The sequence below is a fragment of the Lycium ferocissimum genome, chromosome 4, assembly GCF_029784015.1.
Source record: "Lycium ferocissimum isolate CSIRO_LF1 chromosome 4, AGI_CSIRO_Lferr_CH_V1, whole genome shotgun sequence".
NCBI lineage: Eukaryota > Viridiplantae > Streptophyta > Magnoliopsida > Solanales > Solanaceae > Lycium > Lycium ferocissimum.
The window spans coordinates 25306562-25324163 of NC_081345.1; the positions used below are offsets into that span (position 1 = coordinate 25306562).

The following is a 17602-nucleotide window of genomic DNA, read 5'->3' on the forward strand; positions in this document are numbered from 1 at the left end:
TATCATTTATTTCGCCCCTACCCCCGACGTTAACAATTTTTTTTGGGGAAAATTTTCACCTCTAATATAATGAAAATGTATCAAAGGTATATTTATTGAGAAATCAAGATTGTACTGAAACTTTAAAATACGGTTTTAAAGAAAACTAAAAGTGCTCAGTAAAAAAAGACTCCTAATTTATTGGGATACAATGTTTTTAAAATATTTATTATTAGTAATAAATGTAGTACTTATCTATTTTTTTTTTTTTAAATTTGAAGTGGGCGGGCGGGCCGATGGGCCATCACCCGGGCTGCGGTGGGCCGGGGGTAGGGAGAGCGTCCGCTTGTCGTGACCCACTAAATCCCACCTAGCCCAACCCCTTACACCTTTTAGTGGGTTTGGGCCGGGTTTACCGGGCTGGGTTCGGCCCGGCCCGGCCCGGCCCACTTGACATGCTTACCTTTGACACAATTCATCTCAATCGTCAAAATATTAGTGTTGCAATATCAGTGTTGCATATTCTTGTAGGTGGAGCTTATTATGTTGTTTTTATGGTATTTAATAATGATATTTGACGTAGCTACATCTCACAATTTCAGTTGAAAATCTAAACGGAAAAGGGCCAAAATTACCCCTGAACTTTGAAAAATAGTTCATCCATACCCTTCGTTATACTTTAGGGCCAATTATACCCTTACCGTTATACTATGGGGTCAATTATACTTATGTCTAACGGTAGCACGTGGCATCATCGACCCTTCAAAATTATTTTGCCTCAAATAATATTTTACCCGCTAAAATAACCCAACCTTGGCCGATTTTTTTTTTCCAACAAAACTAATACGGATAATTTTTCTAACAAAAAAAAAAAAAATTTCCGTTATTAGTTTTAAAAATTTGAAAAAAAAATTCAAGTCGGGTTGGGTTATTTTTAGTGGGTAAAAAATTATTTGAGGGTAAAATAATTTTGAAAAATTTGGATGATGCCATGTAGGCACAAGGGGGTATAATTGACCCCATAATATAGCGATGGGGTATAATTAATTCTAAAAGTATAACGAGGGTATGAATGGTATTTTTTAAAGTTGGGAATTATTTTATTACTTTCCGAAATCTAAAAGATACATCTGGAACTCCTCTCAAGCCTAACTTTATTTATAACACCTGAATTGACACTGTTGCATTCAGAATTTCAACTTAACATCACAGTACTAGAAAAAATGTTTTCCCCACCGAAATTCAGTGGAAAATTTATGCTATAAAACATGATTTTTCCACCTTATTCCCACCACTATAAGAACGGAGACATTTGCCAACAAAATTTTTTGTTGCCATAATATTGATTACTGTTGCAAAAAGTTCTTTTGGCAACAACATTTTTTGTTGTTGCATAAACTTTTCTCATTGTTGTTATTTATGACGACGTGCAACAACTTTTTGGTTGTTGCCAAAAGTACTTTTTGCAACAATAGTCAATATATGGCAACAAAATTAAATTATTTGGCAACAAAAAAAAAAGTTTCATCATATATACCAACAATAAAACTAAGTTGTTGTCAAATATTGAATTTTGCCAACAATATTATTTTTGTTGCCAAAAAGTTGTTGCCATTTCTGTACTTTCTTGTAGTGCAAGATCATTCAACTTGAAAAAGCATGAGTGGGAAATAGATTTTAGTGAAATTGGAGAAACTTCTTACTTTTACGTATGAAAACACTATAATTTAAGTTTTTCCCACCGACATTTAGTTAAAAATAGCTATTAAATCTTTTCTGTGAGGAATCAGTGGGAAAATAGAGATTTTTTAAAAGTGTCAAGAGTTTGAATTGTTTGAAAAGCGCCGGAATCAAATTAAGGAGAGGGCAAAAGGATCAAAGAAGACAAGCTGAATTTGAACTGCTGAGATCACAAGTTTTAATATAATTTTATAGTCACATAAATATTATGAAAGGATTAAATTATAAAATTCAAAAAAATTCATTTCTCTCTTGAATTATGCGACGCTTATCCTGTTCAGAAACCCCTAAAGAGAAGAGAAACCATGCATCAAGAGGAAAAGCTCCTTTTCTTCTTTTTGATGACAGTGAAATCGACTAGTCACTAGATATATTGCTAGTTATGAGACTTGTTGACTCTGTGCCTGAAAAACCAACACATATGATAAGATGAAACTAATTAGGCCAAGAGGAAGAATTAATAATGGCAGACACAGCTTTGTTGGATGGGAGTGCGCTGTTGTCCCCATACAACATGGCTAGCCACCGAACCACCGGCGTTCCATATCCCTCATTTATCTTTGCTTTCCCAAATTTGGCTGTCATTATCAATCTACACAAAAGTATTGGAGCTACGCACCTTATACTATATGATTATTAATACAAAGCCAATTATCCCAAAATGAAGTTGAGTTATAAAAAAGAGATATTGATTGAAATGGTAGCTTAATTCTCACCTAATAGAGTAAAGGACAAGACATGCATTCTACATGCCAGGCCAGCAAAATAATAAGGCCAACTACAGTGCGCTTTGGTGGTTCAAATATACTTGTAGTTAACAGCGTCTTTTTGCGATGTTTACATCAAATTGATAAGTAATTACATATGTTTGCACATAATTTTTGTTAATACCCATACATTTTGAACCTCATTTTACCATTTGGCCATGAAATATTAATATGGTTTAGTGAAAATGTCTGGTGCGAACAATTATTTAACGACTACCCAATGTTTTTTTATGTCCATTTTCTAGCAGTAGATAATGAACAATGAATAATGTCGCCCACCTGCAGTTCCTTTTGCTTATAATTGGATGCTTGTTATGATCTCAGATCCAAAGATTATTTTAGAAGTAACAACACTTAGTTTTCCTATGGTGGTATGGTTGATCATGATAGTTTTCCTATGGTGATATGGTTAATCATGACACCTTTCTCGTGATTTCAATTAATGTGGTACAACTAACTGCATACTTAATAAAGTGAAAGGGTTTTAATCCCTTCCTATGTAAAATAGATTATCCTTGTACTTTTGTAACATTATAAAACTATATAATATTGGACTTCAGTTGCAGAGTCATTTAGCTAATCAAAATTGGCATAGGTTCCACAACTACAACCTGCAAGACAATTGCACTTGCCCTTATATATACAGTTAAAACCTCAAAAAAAAGGCAAAAGGAGTCATCAATTTACGAAATGGGAATGTGGTTTCTCGCCTAACAAAACAAAGAAAAAAAGATGATGGAAACCAAACATGGAGGCTAGTGCACATCATATCGAGGGCCCATACCCGGCCCACACAACTTCATTACTACTGCTTTCATCTGTCTGTTCTTGCAACTTGGCACACATTAACCTGCAGTACTGTACTACTACTTTGAGCTAACCATGCATGATGGCAGAAGTAAATTGTTTTATGAGTTTCTCAAAGGCTCACCTGTATTTGGCTTCTATCATTTAATATCCAGTTTACCTTTTATACACGGACAGTTTAAAAAGAATTATAAGTCAATATCATCCACATTGCCTACCACAAAATGTATCTACATGCCTTAATATTACTAGCGAGTGCAGGTTAATGAACCAGCTGAAGAGCCCGGGAGCTCACCGATCACTTTAGAGAAGGCAATGGGGTTGATGGACACTCAATTAATAGCTATTATCTCAGAGTCACTTCCTTTATTGAAGGATATTGAATCAAGAAGAAAGGTGTGCTTCTGTCATAATAACTGTTAGTTGAGTGATCATCTGAGAAATTAACTCGAAGGTAATGTGATAGATGACATATTGACAAATGAAGAATCGAAGCGAGCCAGTTCTCTGTCCGCAACGAATATCTAAGTGGCTTCCCTATTTTGTTTATTCGGTTCTAATGGCAGATATATATGATAGGAGCGACTTTTTCAATTAAGAAGATATTTCAGCTAATATATGTAATAATTAATTTGGCTAGACTTATTAGCGAATAGCGAGAGTATCATTAGACCTTAATGGTACTCCAATATGCTGCGAGGTTATCTAATTAGCTTTAATAATATATCATTTTCTTCACGAAAAGAAACTATAAGTAAATAATTTTAATAAGATTTCATTAATTGATAAACTGAACAACTGAGGACAAATATCCTGCTCCAATAAGTTAGAATACATTGATAGTGTTAATAATATTTTATATTATCAGTATATATAAATTTAACTTCTTTTAACGTGAAAATTGAGTTGGAATATCAAACAATGGTACGTAGGACAAGAAAAGGACAACTAGGAATGGGGTGCAAACTGCAAAGCTGCAAATAGTACGGGTAAGTTCCCCATGGCTTCATTTTTACCTTCTGCCTATTTTGAGATAAATGACGAGAATGTTTAATTGGAATGATTTTGCATTGTGAGATTGCCATCACATAAATTTTGCCATGAAAATATCTTCTTTTTATATTTTGATGCTGACATTAATTTCCAGAGTAATCAACATATTGCTAAAAAAAACAGGCTGCCAGTTTTGTGAACCAGAGGATTACGAGTATATATATATATAAGACAATATATTGGTTGACAAGTTTTAAGTTTTACAATTACATCATAATTAAATAAGTAACTATAAGTATATTTTTATGATATCTTAAGGGTAAGACTAGTCTTTTGGAAATTTGAAATTTGAAAATTTTATGATTTGCTCTCTGACAAAATAAATTGAATCAATATTTGTTCTTTTGTGCATAAGTCTGCATAAATTTGATGAGCATTTAACCGCTAGCAGATGGTTGCAGCTTCCATCATGATAATATTGACTGGGTAAACTATTGATTACGAACGTGGCCTTTACATCTAAAACTCGTCGGTATACGATTTAATTTAATTTAATTAATCTCTTTATGTTAGTGATGATTCAGACATCATGTGGACCAAGCAATTCAATAAATTTTTATGACTAACCAAATTTGTTGTATGTAATGAACATTCACTTGTGATTCCTTTAATTTTTTCCCTTTTGCTTTACAATATCATCAATTCATCATAATTTTAACTTTGAATATTTGTACAAGCGTGGCTTTGGAGGATCAGTGTTAAGGATGTCCTAATGAACTTTAAGATGATAAACAAAATATATTTTTATATTAAAGTTGGCATATTTAGAGCTCACGAAGAGAGTTAAAAAAAATGGCCCTTGAAGAACTTCTCATGTGTCTTTTAAAAAAAAAAAAAAAAAAAATTAAATGAAGAAGTTATTTCTTGATTTCTAAGGAACCTCCTTTTCTCAGAAACAGACTTAGTAAATAGGGAGTAATCATTTCTGCTGGATGTGTACCCCATGGAAAGCAAAGCCTCGGAGACGGCAGGAGAACCAACTGTCTCGAGGCCTGTCGAGGCCATAAAGGGACTTCTTGACCTACAAACCAAAGGAGAAGAGTGGAAGATGAGGAAACGTCAAGACGGAGGAACCTTCATATAAACCTCCTCATGTAAATCCCCATGGAGGAAGGCGTTATTCACATCTAATTGGAAAACAGTCCACCCTCTTTTGACAGCAAGGGTGAGTAAACATTTTATGGTTGTAAGTTTGACAACAGGTGAGAAGGTTTCAGTGAAGTCAATCCCCTCCCTTTGAGTATCACCTCTAATGACAAGTCGGGCTTTATATCTTTCAATGGAACCATCAGCCTTTTGTTTAATCTTATAAACCCATTTACAAGGAATAGCTTTCCTGTTTGGAGGAAGATGAACAATATCCCAAGTGTTGTTTGCCTCGAAGCGTGGAATTCTTGTCTCGCCAGCCTCTCTTTGCCGACGGGATGGCACGGACTGGCAGATAAAAGCTGTGGTTCATGTAATCCATGGGAAACCTTGGAAGGAGCAGAAGCACTAGAACAGACATAATCAGAAAGATAAACCGGTGGTTGTTTCAGCCTAGTAGAATGTCTAGAGAGGGCTGGAACAGTGTGATTGGCAGCAGAATCAGGGATAGGAGGAGAAGAAGAATGGATGGATGGAGAAGGCATAGAGGAGGAGGATGGGGAACTGGAATTGGAAACAGGTGTGGTGGACTGAATATTGGTAGGAGAAGATGATGAATCATAGTCCACAAAATCAGGGTCAGAGGTGTAGGGAAACAGGGAAGGAGAATGAGTGGACTTATAGGGAAAAGTATTTTCATGAAAAACAACATCCCTGGAAAACAGAATGGAATGAGATGTAAGGTTAAGAAGCTTATAGCCCTTTTTTCCAGGTGGATAGCCCAAAAAAACACAAGAAACAGACCTGGCCTGGAACTTGTCTCTGCCAACTTTTGGAGTAGTGGCAAAACACAAGCACCCAAAAGATCTGAGATGAGTATAAGAAGGCGGAGAACCGTGAAGTTTTTCAAAAGGTGTGAGGTTATGCAAAAGAGGAGAGGGCATTCTATTGATTAGGTAGGTGGGCGGAGTACACACGATCCCAATATTTAAGGGGAAGATGAGACTGGAATAATAGAGCCCTAGAAATTTCAAGAAGGTGTTTGTGTTTCCTTTCCACAACCCCATTTTGTTGTGGAGTGTGAGGAATAGTAGTTTGATGGAGAATACCCTGGGCGGCAAAAAAGGAGGAAGTTTCAGAACTACTACCTAATTCAAATGCATTGTCGGATCTGAAAACTTGGACTGAAGACTGGAATTGGACTTTAACCATGGAAGTAAAAGCTTTAAGAATGGAAAGGGCATTGCTCTTGCATGATAGAAGATGAGTCCAAGTGGCCCTAGAGTAATCATCAACAAGGGTTAAAAAATACCTAAAACCACTATATGTTCTAGTATTGTAAGGACCCCAAATGTCAATATGTACCAATTGAAAAGGGACTGTAGAGTGAATAGTGCTATCTTGGAAAGATAGCCTTTGTTGTCTAGCCATAGGACAGATGTGGCAAAGAAAAGGTTGTTTAGGGGAAACTTGAGAAGAAATACAAGTAATAGATTTCATTTTGTGATAAGGCATGTGCCCTAACCTTTGATGCCAAATCAGATCCATTTTATTCTCATGAGTGATTGAATTACAAGGTATAACAGAAGAAACTACAGATGGCTGATTACATGTAGGAATAACAGGAACAGTGGCACAACTAAAATCAGAAACATGAATATAAGCAGGATCTGAAACTTTATTACAAGGAATAGTAGAAGTGGAAGAAGGAAATAAGGCATCATCAGGATGGAGATAGTATAATGCGCGAGCGGCACTTCTACTAATAACCGAGGCCTCTTCCAGAAGGGCCCTGTAGAAAACAGTTAAATCTGGTTAAAACAGCTATGCAGTTTAATTGGCAAATTAACTGATGAATAGATATAAGATTGAAATGAAAAGTAGGAACAAGTAGGACATCAAGTAAAATGATATCACTTCTGAGTCTTAAAGAACCAGTGGACAACACTTTGACTTTATATCCATTTGGAAGTGTGACAAGGAAAGGCTTGGACAATGGCACAAGATCGTGTAACAGATGTTTGTGAGGGGTCATGTGGTTAGTTGCTCCTGAATCTAAAATCCAAGGATTGACACCTAAGTGGGAACCAGCACAAACATGAGAATCTACAGAATTAGCAGCATAAGCACTGAACAAACCTGCAAAGTGGGCAAATCCAGTGTTGTCTGCTGAATGTTGATCATTGGGAAGCTGATTTTGTTGGAACATAGTTAGTAGATGTTGATACTGTTCCGGAGTAAACCCATGGGAATAATTGGTATCAAACTTGGACTGAGGTGTATAAGATGCAGCTGGTGGATGAGCAGGTGGATTAAAAGCCTCAGTGTGAACAAAATTGGCTGATTTCTTGTTCTTGGTAAACTTGAAATCAGTTGGGAATCCATGAAGTCTATAACACTTGTCAATATTGTGATTTGTCCTTTTACAGTACTTACAGAATAAACCACTAGGTCCTGATGTATTACTAGATCCCGAAGGACTTTTAGGATCAAAATTCACCTTTTGGTTATACACTTTTGCATTGTGAGGACTAGAAGGCTTGTTGTATGTGGAGGGAGTAAAAAATGCAGAGGAGTCACTAGAGAAATTTGGAGCAGAAGGTCCATCCCTCTGACTTTCATCTTGTTGTAGAAGTGAGTAAGCCTTGCTAACAGTTGGGAGAGGGTCCATTATTAAAATGGTACTTTTGACAGTAGAGTAGGACTCATTCAAGCCATTTAGGAATTGGAAAAGCTGCTGATCAGCTATAAATTTTGATAATGCACCACAAGAGCAAACTGGCCCTACATAGGCACAATTTAACTCATCCCATAAGGTTCTCAGTTTGGTGAAGTAAGAAGCTATGTCAGATGAACCTTGAATAGTGGAGGCTATTTCTCTTTGAATTTGGATGTACTTGGATCCATTAGAACTACCAAACCTATCATCAATGTCTTCCCATACCTCTTTAGCCTTTAAGACACATTACACTTGTGGCTATTTCCCAGACACCGAATTAGTTATCCATGACTTCACCATGTCATTGCACCTTTCCCAATAGGAAAAATATGGTGAGTCCGAGGTAGGAATGTTTTCCTTCCATCTATCATACCTAACTTATTCTTAGCGGAAGGGAAGTTAACATGCCGTTTAACGCCACGTGACACAGCCACCGCCACCGAAGGGAACAGATACTAATTGTGTACCAGGATTGTCTGAGGGATGTACATAGAAACAATGAGATGGATTGATGGAAAATGGGGAAAAGCCTTCAGTGTTCGTAGGATTTGCATTGTTTGTAGTTCTGTTAGCAGCATTCGCACCCGTAACACTACCCATGAAGTGACAGTAAGTTCAACAATCAATAAAACCAGTGAACACTAAGCTATACTAAAGTTGCTCGAACTAACTAGCAACACAACAACAACCCAGATGGTCAACAATAGTCAACAATGCCAGACGAAGTAAACAACAACAGGTCTATCAAGAACACTAAATCGACTACAACAATTGCGCAACTGAAATCAGTCAACAACACTATATCGACCACAACAGTTTCTCAACTGAAATTAGCAATGTGATATCCACCAGAATATGAAGGATTAGAGAGAGAATAAGAGTGAAAATACCGCACTTCTTCTTAGGCCCTGAAGAAGAAAGGTCTTGTTCAACAAAAAATCAACAAAAAAAACCGGCAACTCTAACTCGAAATTACCACAAATCGTTGATTAAACCGATAAACGATCAATTTGTAATCTTCATAGCATAAAACACGGAGAACTGAAGCTAAATGACCAGATTTCAAGCTTCGATCCAAAAAAACCCCTAAAAATGGTGAAATAGGCAAACCCTAGAAATACCGATCGATTTCACCATTACTAGATAGATCGTAGACCAGTGATATCGATGCATGGCTCTGATACCATATTAAGATGAGATTTATGGATGAATTTACGGAAATATAGAGGAGAAACTGAAAGTAAAAGAGGAAAAGAAGAGAGAGAAATAATACGGAGTCGAAGATGAAATGAAATGCCAATCCCCAAAAATCTGTCTATTGAAATTATCTGTTGTCTCTCAAATACAAAAAATGAAAACCCCTGTAATGTTACAACCCATTTCAAATACACGTAGTTGGGCTGGGTCATCCACCATCATGTGGGCCGCAAATCTTCACATTCTCACGACTTAACATCATGAAATTTGAGATACTGCAAATTTTTATGGTTTAAAGTTCGAATAATAACATGCCAAAGAATTTAAAATGACTTCAATCAGGAACAGAGAGACGTGGTTATTTTTCTATTCCTTTAAATAGTTTATAACCCCTTTTACAATAGAGCAAACCATAATTCTTTTGAGGTGAATTGTCATTTTACTGTTGGATTTCATGAGTCTACTTCTCTCTAAAATCCATATCTGTAAAATAAAGAAAGGGGAAATTCTTTTATGGTAAAAAATTCTGTCATTTCAGTTATTTTTCAAGAAGAAAAGAGAGGATCTGTTGAATTTCAAGTATTCAATTTCACCAATAAGATACGTAGACTTACTTCACATTTAGAATTGCACAAAAAAGACTATTTATCTCAGAGAGGTTAGAGGATTATGTAAACACTTACTCGAGATCTCACTTATCTCACTTATCAGATTCCATTGTGGAAGACACAATTTTTTCTCGAAGAATTCGCCATGATATACCCGATCCATGCATAATATCGGGAAAAATGGATACAAATTTTTGATCGCTACTTAGTATTGGCAATAGGTCTGAAAAAGTATCTAAAAATATCAAATTTAGATATTTGTACCCGGTCGAAGTAAGGAACCATGGCATATATGTTTGGAATAGATTCCTTATTCAAATTCAATAAGATATTGAAGTTTAGGTATGACCAACATATAAGCAATAGTGCAATACATGAGTAGTATAATGATCTTTTTCTTAATTAGTACTGAACTATGTTGCTTTCAAAGTTTGCTCTTTTCAGAAAAAAGAAGAAGAAGTGCAAGTAGCTAAGACAACTTTTTTCAAGACTATTTATCAGGTCCTACACAGCACATAATATTATCAGCAGATAAAACTTAAACTCATTCTACACTATATAGGTTATTATGACTTTAAACTTTAAGTTACCTGTTAATAATGAACTTGATTAATTAATAATAGTGGTGGGGGACTGGGGGCAGGCGGCTTAATTAGTTAACTGATGACTAATTAAGGCCGGCATACATTTAATTTGAGAGTGAGAGTTCCATTAGACAATGTGTTACGTTAACCATGTTTTCACAATAAGATTCCTACTAATTATCCAACAAATTTTAATCAAAGCATGCCGCATATATATTGAGATAGTTATGTCCAGTCCATATTGCTGCTTAGATTTCTAAACAAAGCAGCGCCAGTTCATGAAGACAATTCATGCTAAACTTCTAAAATGCTTTTCAGAAACAAATATAACAATTATAGAAAGTGAAATTCCAAAGTTCTGATACTGTACCTGGTATTATTTAATATTTAAACATTTACAAACGGGCACAAAAGTTAGTATAAGTTTTTTCAAAAAGCAAAAAATGTTTATAATATAAATTCTTTCTGCCTTGTCATTAAAGAAGAGAGGCAATTAGTCGATTAGAGACTTTAAAAATTTTTTTTTCTGATTTTAGGTCAGCTAATTAATTGCTGACAAAACAATATTGAATACATATCTTTTTGTTTTCTTTGATCTCTTGTATTATAAGAATTTAAAACAAGATGGCGGCTGCTATAATTAACAATATTGACTCGGAAACAATTAGGAACATGTTCTTTTCAACTAACGTCCGGTTTTTGTCTTCCCTAATTTAAGCTCTTAGCTATAGTGATTCAGCCATCATGTGATCAACTAATCAAATTAATGGTATTTGATGGGCACCTACTTGGCGTTTCTTTTGTTTGTTCTTATGTATACTCTACACATACATAAAACTGGTCAAACTTATAATTAAGTGTTGTCATAGTTCCAATATCCCATTACACTTGTACAAAGCATTTGGCTTTAAGAATCTATATAAAGTAATCTCAGAGGGTTTACCAAGCATGGCGAATTTTTCATTTTGTTAACGAATTTGTTATGAGCCTAGCTATCTTCGCTTCTTCGTTCATATTCCAAAAATAGCAACTAACCTAAGACCAAAGTTAGTCTCAATTTGAGCTGTGCTATGCTAACATAAATGAATGAGACTTTAAATCATTCTATGTTGAATATATAGTCTTATTTAAATTTTTATTTAATATATATATATATATTGAACTTATAACTTAGGCCCCGTTATACAAGGGGGGGGGGGGGGAGGGGTTTGTTATTGTTGGTTGTGCGAACAAAAGTATCATTGATAAATTTGAAAAGAAAGCGAACTATTTATAAGGAATGGATACTCTTAATGATGTGAAGAGAAAAAACGGGCTTGGTCTAAAGCGAACAATATCACATCACAAAGAAAGAGTATCTTTGCGATCCGCTTTAGCCCAACAACAACTGCATCGAGCCAATGGTTTGGCGGGATGAGTATGAAGATGGCGGAGTGTGGCGTGGGGCCCGCTTTAGTGCCTTTGCCGTCTACGGGCTTTGCTTACGACCTTTCCCGTAGGCTTTCAAGACGCATTCACAGCCTTTGTCTTCGGTGACGACCGTAAATACTCTGACAGTGTGGGTGGCACACAAACATGTTGAATCTCTGACCCGTGGTATGATAATGAGCCACGTGGAACTTAGTTCGAGGGGGAGATTGTTGGGTGTGCGAACAAAGTAAATCACACATTGATAAAAAAGAAAAGGGAGCTATTTATAAGGAGTTGGATACTTTCTTAATGATGTGGGCGCAGAAAGGTGCGGGCTTGGCCCAAAGCGGACAATATCACATCATGTTAAGAGTATCTTTGGACCGTTTAGCCTAACAATTATCGATGAGGGGCTTAACTTTAGTTAATAACTGAATATGCATAACATACATTTGTGAATGGGAATTAATTAGACAAGTGTTGTGTTAGTCATGTGATCGCAGTAGGATTCCTTCTTATCCTACAAAATTAAGATAAAAAGCATGGTGCATGTGCATGCATATTGCCATTGTAAGCTTCCTTTAGTCTACGGTCCATGAAAAAGTATACATGCTAATCATACCTTCTACTTAATTAATTAATTAATAGTATATTTTTCACAACCAAATTTAGCAACTTTAGAAATTCAGATGCCAGAGATCTGATCCTGTTGTATTCTTATTTTATTACAGAAGGAAGAAAAATTAGGTGTAGATAATTTCCAAAGGACAGTATAAAATGCAATTTAGGTGCTAGGGTTTGCCAGTAAGTCCTTAGGTTATATTTCACTTGAAAACACATCAAGAATATGATTAACGAGTAGTGCTTGATACATCTCTTGAAGTCGTTCTAGATAAAGACTTTTAGATTCGAAAAAATTATAAAGACAAGGTTCGACACAGATGATGTTGGGTTATAAAAGTTGACTACGGAGAATCACAATGAAGAATAAGAGTTCTATGATAGTGTGCACTGTAAATTTAGCTCCCATAGAAGATTGAAGATGAAATGGAATCACACCAAGAAATTGTAGGTGAAATAAAATCAGACAAAATTGTAATGCGTAGATGTGGACAATTCATTTTTCGAGTATATACTGAGACTGGTTCTTTCCGGATAATGTTATAATAGATGAACATGCATAAGGGAGAATCAAAATAAACCTAAGAAATGTAGGAGAGTGTTGATAGTGCCATTCGATTAAAAAGTGTGCATGAGGCAAGTTATATGCGATCAAACAAAATTACAACTAGAAATATTACATTCGACCGCGATAAGCATATTCAATTGTCATAAAACTCATTATTCCAGCACTATGTAAAAAAGTACTTTGACATGGCAAAATTTAGCCTGGATGTATCAAGGACATACGTATGGCATATGGTTAAAAGTAAAGTGTCACTTATCTACATTTGTCTATCATTACTTATGTACTTATTTCGTCACGTTAGAATTCTACCACAGCCTTATGAACATTTTTATTATGTGACTCATATAATTGAGATTGAGGTTTCTTTTTGATTCACAAAAAAGTGAACGGCAAAATATAAAATTTGAGTATATTTTTTTTTTTGTAAGACTTCAAAAAGAACCTTACCATAATACTATAGAAGTCCCATAATGAATTTTTTTTCACTTTAATCGAAGCAGGTGGATTTAATTCCCCTTCTTGTATTATATGCCGAGTGACATATGACAATACGATACATGTAGTAAACAGCAAGCAGTGTGTAGTAAATTTTCATAACACCACTACATATGGAAAAAGAATAGTTTTATAGTCAGTGCTATATGACAGCATAAAAGAATTTATAAATGAATTTGAAATTATAATGCCTCTCCATTTCACAATGTACATCACCTCCAACGTTTTTTGCACCTCTCTGCCAAAAGAAAAATAGAACAAAGAAATTTGTGTCTTGACGGAAAAAAAAAAAAAAAAGGAAAAAAACCCAGGCGAAGAGTAAAAGAAAAGAACTTTAATTTGAAGAAAGCGATATATAATTATATATATCAATATTATTTATTTAAGTTTTCTTTTAATTTGTTTTTCTTACTTTCTTTTTTACTCCAAATCCTTGCATACATCACGTTCTAAGTTCATAATTCTTGGGCCTGGGCTGCAACGAAGAATTGGGCTTCCTAACAAAAAAACACCTCAACACTTGAGCTTCTAATGGAGTGACAGAGTGGACAAGTTTGAACGACAGCATCACAATCTGTACAAACACACAAATGCCTACACGGCAATAGCACCACTGAGGCGATTCGCTTCCGACAACCTTTGCAAGTCGGCCCGGTCGACTCAACAACTCGGTCCGGGTCAATATAACCCGACTCAGCATCCTCAGCTTCGTCCAGGACGTGTGCATTGCACGCACCGCCGCCGCCGTTGATCATGGCCTGCTGCAGCTGTGCCTGCAGCGTCGCGGCGGTGTATTCCTCCGTCCTCGCCTTTTGCTGCCACGCTTGCGCCTCTGCATTCAGCTGCCCTGCACGCGCCTCTAACTCCGCGTTGCGCCGGACAGCTTTTTCTACCTCGGCTTCTTTTTCCTTTAGTTGACGTGCTATTGCTTCCTCGGCGGTTACAAGGAGTGCACGATAGTGTGTCCGCCTTTTCTCCTCTAATGTCTGTCTCAATTGTTCTCTCTGTAGATACAAACAAATTATTATTCATTGTAATTCAACGTATAGAACTAGAATTAGCTATGAACTTCATCGCTAATTCGTCGTTCAATTGTTTGTAGCTGAATTTTTTTTTTTTTTTTTATAATATGTCGCTAATCCTATTTAGCAATAGATTTTGCTGTTTAACTACTCCATCTGTCCCAATTTATGTGACAATGTTCGAATTTCAAGATTCAAAATTCTAACTTTGACAGTGAATTCAAATACAGAATCTTTAAGTTTTTTGAAATAAAATTTATATATTTGAAAACTACGTAAAAAGTACTATAAATCACAATAATTAACAATTTAAAATATTCAAAAGATATAAAAAAAATGGGTCAAAGAAAAACTTGATTTACTCTTGAAATTCCACCTGTCCTTCACTGATTGTTATGTTTTAGTAATGTTTAAATTTATGGTAACGTTTTAACATACCTGAACATGGAGGAATTGTTCAATTTCATCGCGTTGCTGTTTGATAATAATGGACATGTCTTCAGTTATTATGGAATAGAAGGCTGATGATTGAGAAGATTGAGGAGAAAGAGAGTGTTGTTGTTGCTGCTGCAGCTGCTTCTGATACTGTTGTTGTAATTGGTGCTGCTGTTGTTGTTGTAGCTGTTCTCCGGAAGCTAAACGGAGGCCGGTGGATACAACATTTGGTTGATGTGTATGGAGCTGAGTGAGGTCAATGAGTTGTGGCTGAGATTGCATCGACATTAATGGATTCATTGCTACCGTTGTACCAGTGGTGGTGGAAATTTCTCTTTTTCTTTTACACGAATGATTAGAGCCAACTGCCATAGCCAAAACAGTAATAATGTTACATTTCTATTCTTATTGAAGTAACAAAACCATTCAATCAATCAAACTAATTGGATTAATTATAACAGCTCCTGTTTTACCTCCTGGATTGAATAACATTTGTGTGTGATCAAGAATTGATCCTCCACCAGGTTGAGGTTGCAATGAATAATCATCGTTGACAAGTGGATTCTTTCGTTCTTGTACAGTTCTGTAACCAAGAATCAATGAAAATCCGATTAGTTATGAAAAAAAAAAAAATCAGAGGGAAAGGGAGGTGTGTCGAAGGCAAACCTGTTAAAAAGGTGAACATTTGATGGGTATTGAGCTTGAACAGCCATAAAGAATGAAGTATATGATCAAAGCAGAATGGTAGATATAGATAGATATATGGAGAAAGGGTGTCAAGTTGAAGATATGTATATTGAAATTGTGATGGCAATGAAGAGAGATTTTGATTGGTAAAAGAGAGGTGAGAAAGGGAAGGCCTAATTAAGGCAAACACATAAATAGCATGAAGGAGAAGAAGATGCCCCAAAATATGGAGTTCTTTTTCAATGACCAACCAAAGGAAATATCAAGAAGTGAAAAAGAATGAGAGACGAGTATTGAATGACAAGAAAGAAACTTTTTTTGATTCTTGAGAAAGAGAGAGAGAGAGAGAAGAAGAAATAGGGAGTTGAATGAATCTTTTTTTTTTTTTTTTAATGTTGGAGAAGAAGAAGCCAACCCCATTACCAAGAACACCAACATATGGCCATGGTGCACCACACTTTGTTTCCACCTATGAAAACTTTTGCTTTATTTATATCTGTTTTACAATTGCTTGCTTGGCCTGCCTTGATTGCCATGCTAAATGCTTTTTTTGAAGCATATGGGAGAAAGAGAAGGAGATGCGATCAAAACGAATCAGTCCAAAGCCCCTCTTATTGTGGTTCCTTGTTTCCTTGCTCTTCTCTTGTTCTTTCGCGTGGGCTTTATCTTTGGCTTTTCTTTCAACACCGAGGGACTCTCGTGTTTCTTATCTAATCAATTACTTGTGTATTTATTACTTATCCTTTTAATTTTCACTTGTTTTAAGGTAAAACGCTTTTCATCTTTTTCTTTTCCTCCCCAAGGTTTGTGGTATTTTTGCATCATTCACACACTACAGTAGTTGACCACCAAGAAAAGTATAGTAATTACATTCACCATTGCTTTATAGCACGGGACACACATCATTAAATTTGTACAGAGAAAATATAGGATTTAAATATATATGCAGTGCCATCACTCAAAATTTTGATGGTAGATGCAAACTTCGTATAAGTATATATTTTGAAAAAAATATTATTACATCATTTATATAATGTAAGTGAAGAGTTGATGGTGAAATCACAAACTCAAACTGTACAAATAATACACATCTGTCCCTCTTTGTATGTATATAATATTGACAGAACGAGGTCGAGTCAATAAGGTGATGTGCGGTTTATTGTTGGGCGTGGAGAAGGTTAGGCGCTTCCTCAGGGATTGTTGTGTATGGAGCCCATGCTCCCTTTTTTATTCCGTATTTGTTCTACGGGTCATACTAATTTGGATTTATGTTGGAAAGCGTTTTCAATTAAGATTTGTAATTCCTAAACTCAAATTTAAGATTTTTGATTAAGGAGAAAAATAGTGGCAGAGACATATAATTATTACGTATTACAGATATATTACATATTGAACACTTTTAACATATATATTATATTATATTACTTTCAAATTCAAACACCGTTGACAAAATTTCTGATTCCGCTACTAGATGAAGAGATCCAATCGATCTAGCCACCTCCTTCTAACACCTCTCTACTAAAATAGTTGTAAAATAAACCAAGTCTTCGATCTTAGGTAATATAAAAAATTGTCTACAATCTTGGTATATGGACCATTATTTAAACCAAAAGACGACTTGTCCCTTTACATAGAGAAAGGGGATTGGTTTCACTTCCATTACTAATAAGTTTCGATGTGTGTGACGGAGGATCCATGGCCTAAAGCAAGATGCCTCCCTCCTATCTAGCTAGTTGTGAAGCCTATGTCACCTTCATTATAATACAAACTTTTATTCCATTTTCTAGTTCATCATAATACAAACTTTTATTCCATTTTCTCTCG

The 17602-nt window shown here is 35.6% G+C and overlaps 1 protein-coding gene across 1 annotated transcript; it reads right to left on the reverse strand.

Annotated features, from left to right (window-relative positions):
* Nucleotides 1-13748: 13748 nt before the first annotated feature.
* Nucleotides 13749-16681, reverse strand: LOC132051942 (BOI-related E3 ubiquitin-protein ligase 1-like). Its single transcript, XM_059443223.1, has 4 exons — nucleotides 15758-16681; nucleotides 15565-15674; nucleotides 15095-15456; nucleotides 13749-14638 (listed from the first exon to the last, which is right to left on the reverse strand). Exons 1-4 carry the CDS (start codon nucleotides 15802-15804, stop codon nucleotides 14132-14134), a joined length of 1026 nt encoding a protein of 341 aa, XP_059299206.1. The 5' UTR covers nucleotides 15805-16681; the 3' UTR covers nucleotides 13749-14131.
* Between the last annotated feature and the right edge of the window lie 921 nt (nucleotides 16682-17602).

What these genes read in the sequence shown, in the direction of transcription:
- LOC132051942 (XM_059443223.1), bottom strand. Translation starts at nt 15,804, where the DNA reads ATGGCTGTTCAAGCTCAATACCCATCAAATGTTCACCTTTTTAACAG. An exon ending in AATGTTCACCTTTTTAACAG is followed by an intron (nt 15,675 to 15,757) that starts GTTTGCCTTCGA and finishes TCTTGGTTACAG; the next exon opens with AACTGTACAAGAACGAAAGA. An exon ending in AATGTTATTCAATCCAGGAG is followed by an intron (nt 15,457 to 15,564) that starts GTAAAACAGGAG and finishes TGGCTATGGCAG; the next exon opens with TTGGCTCTAATCATTCGTGT.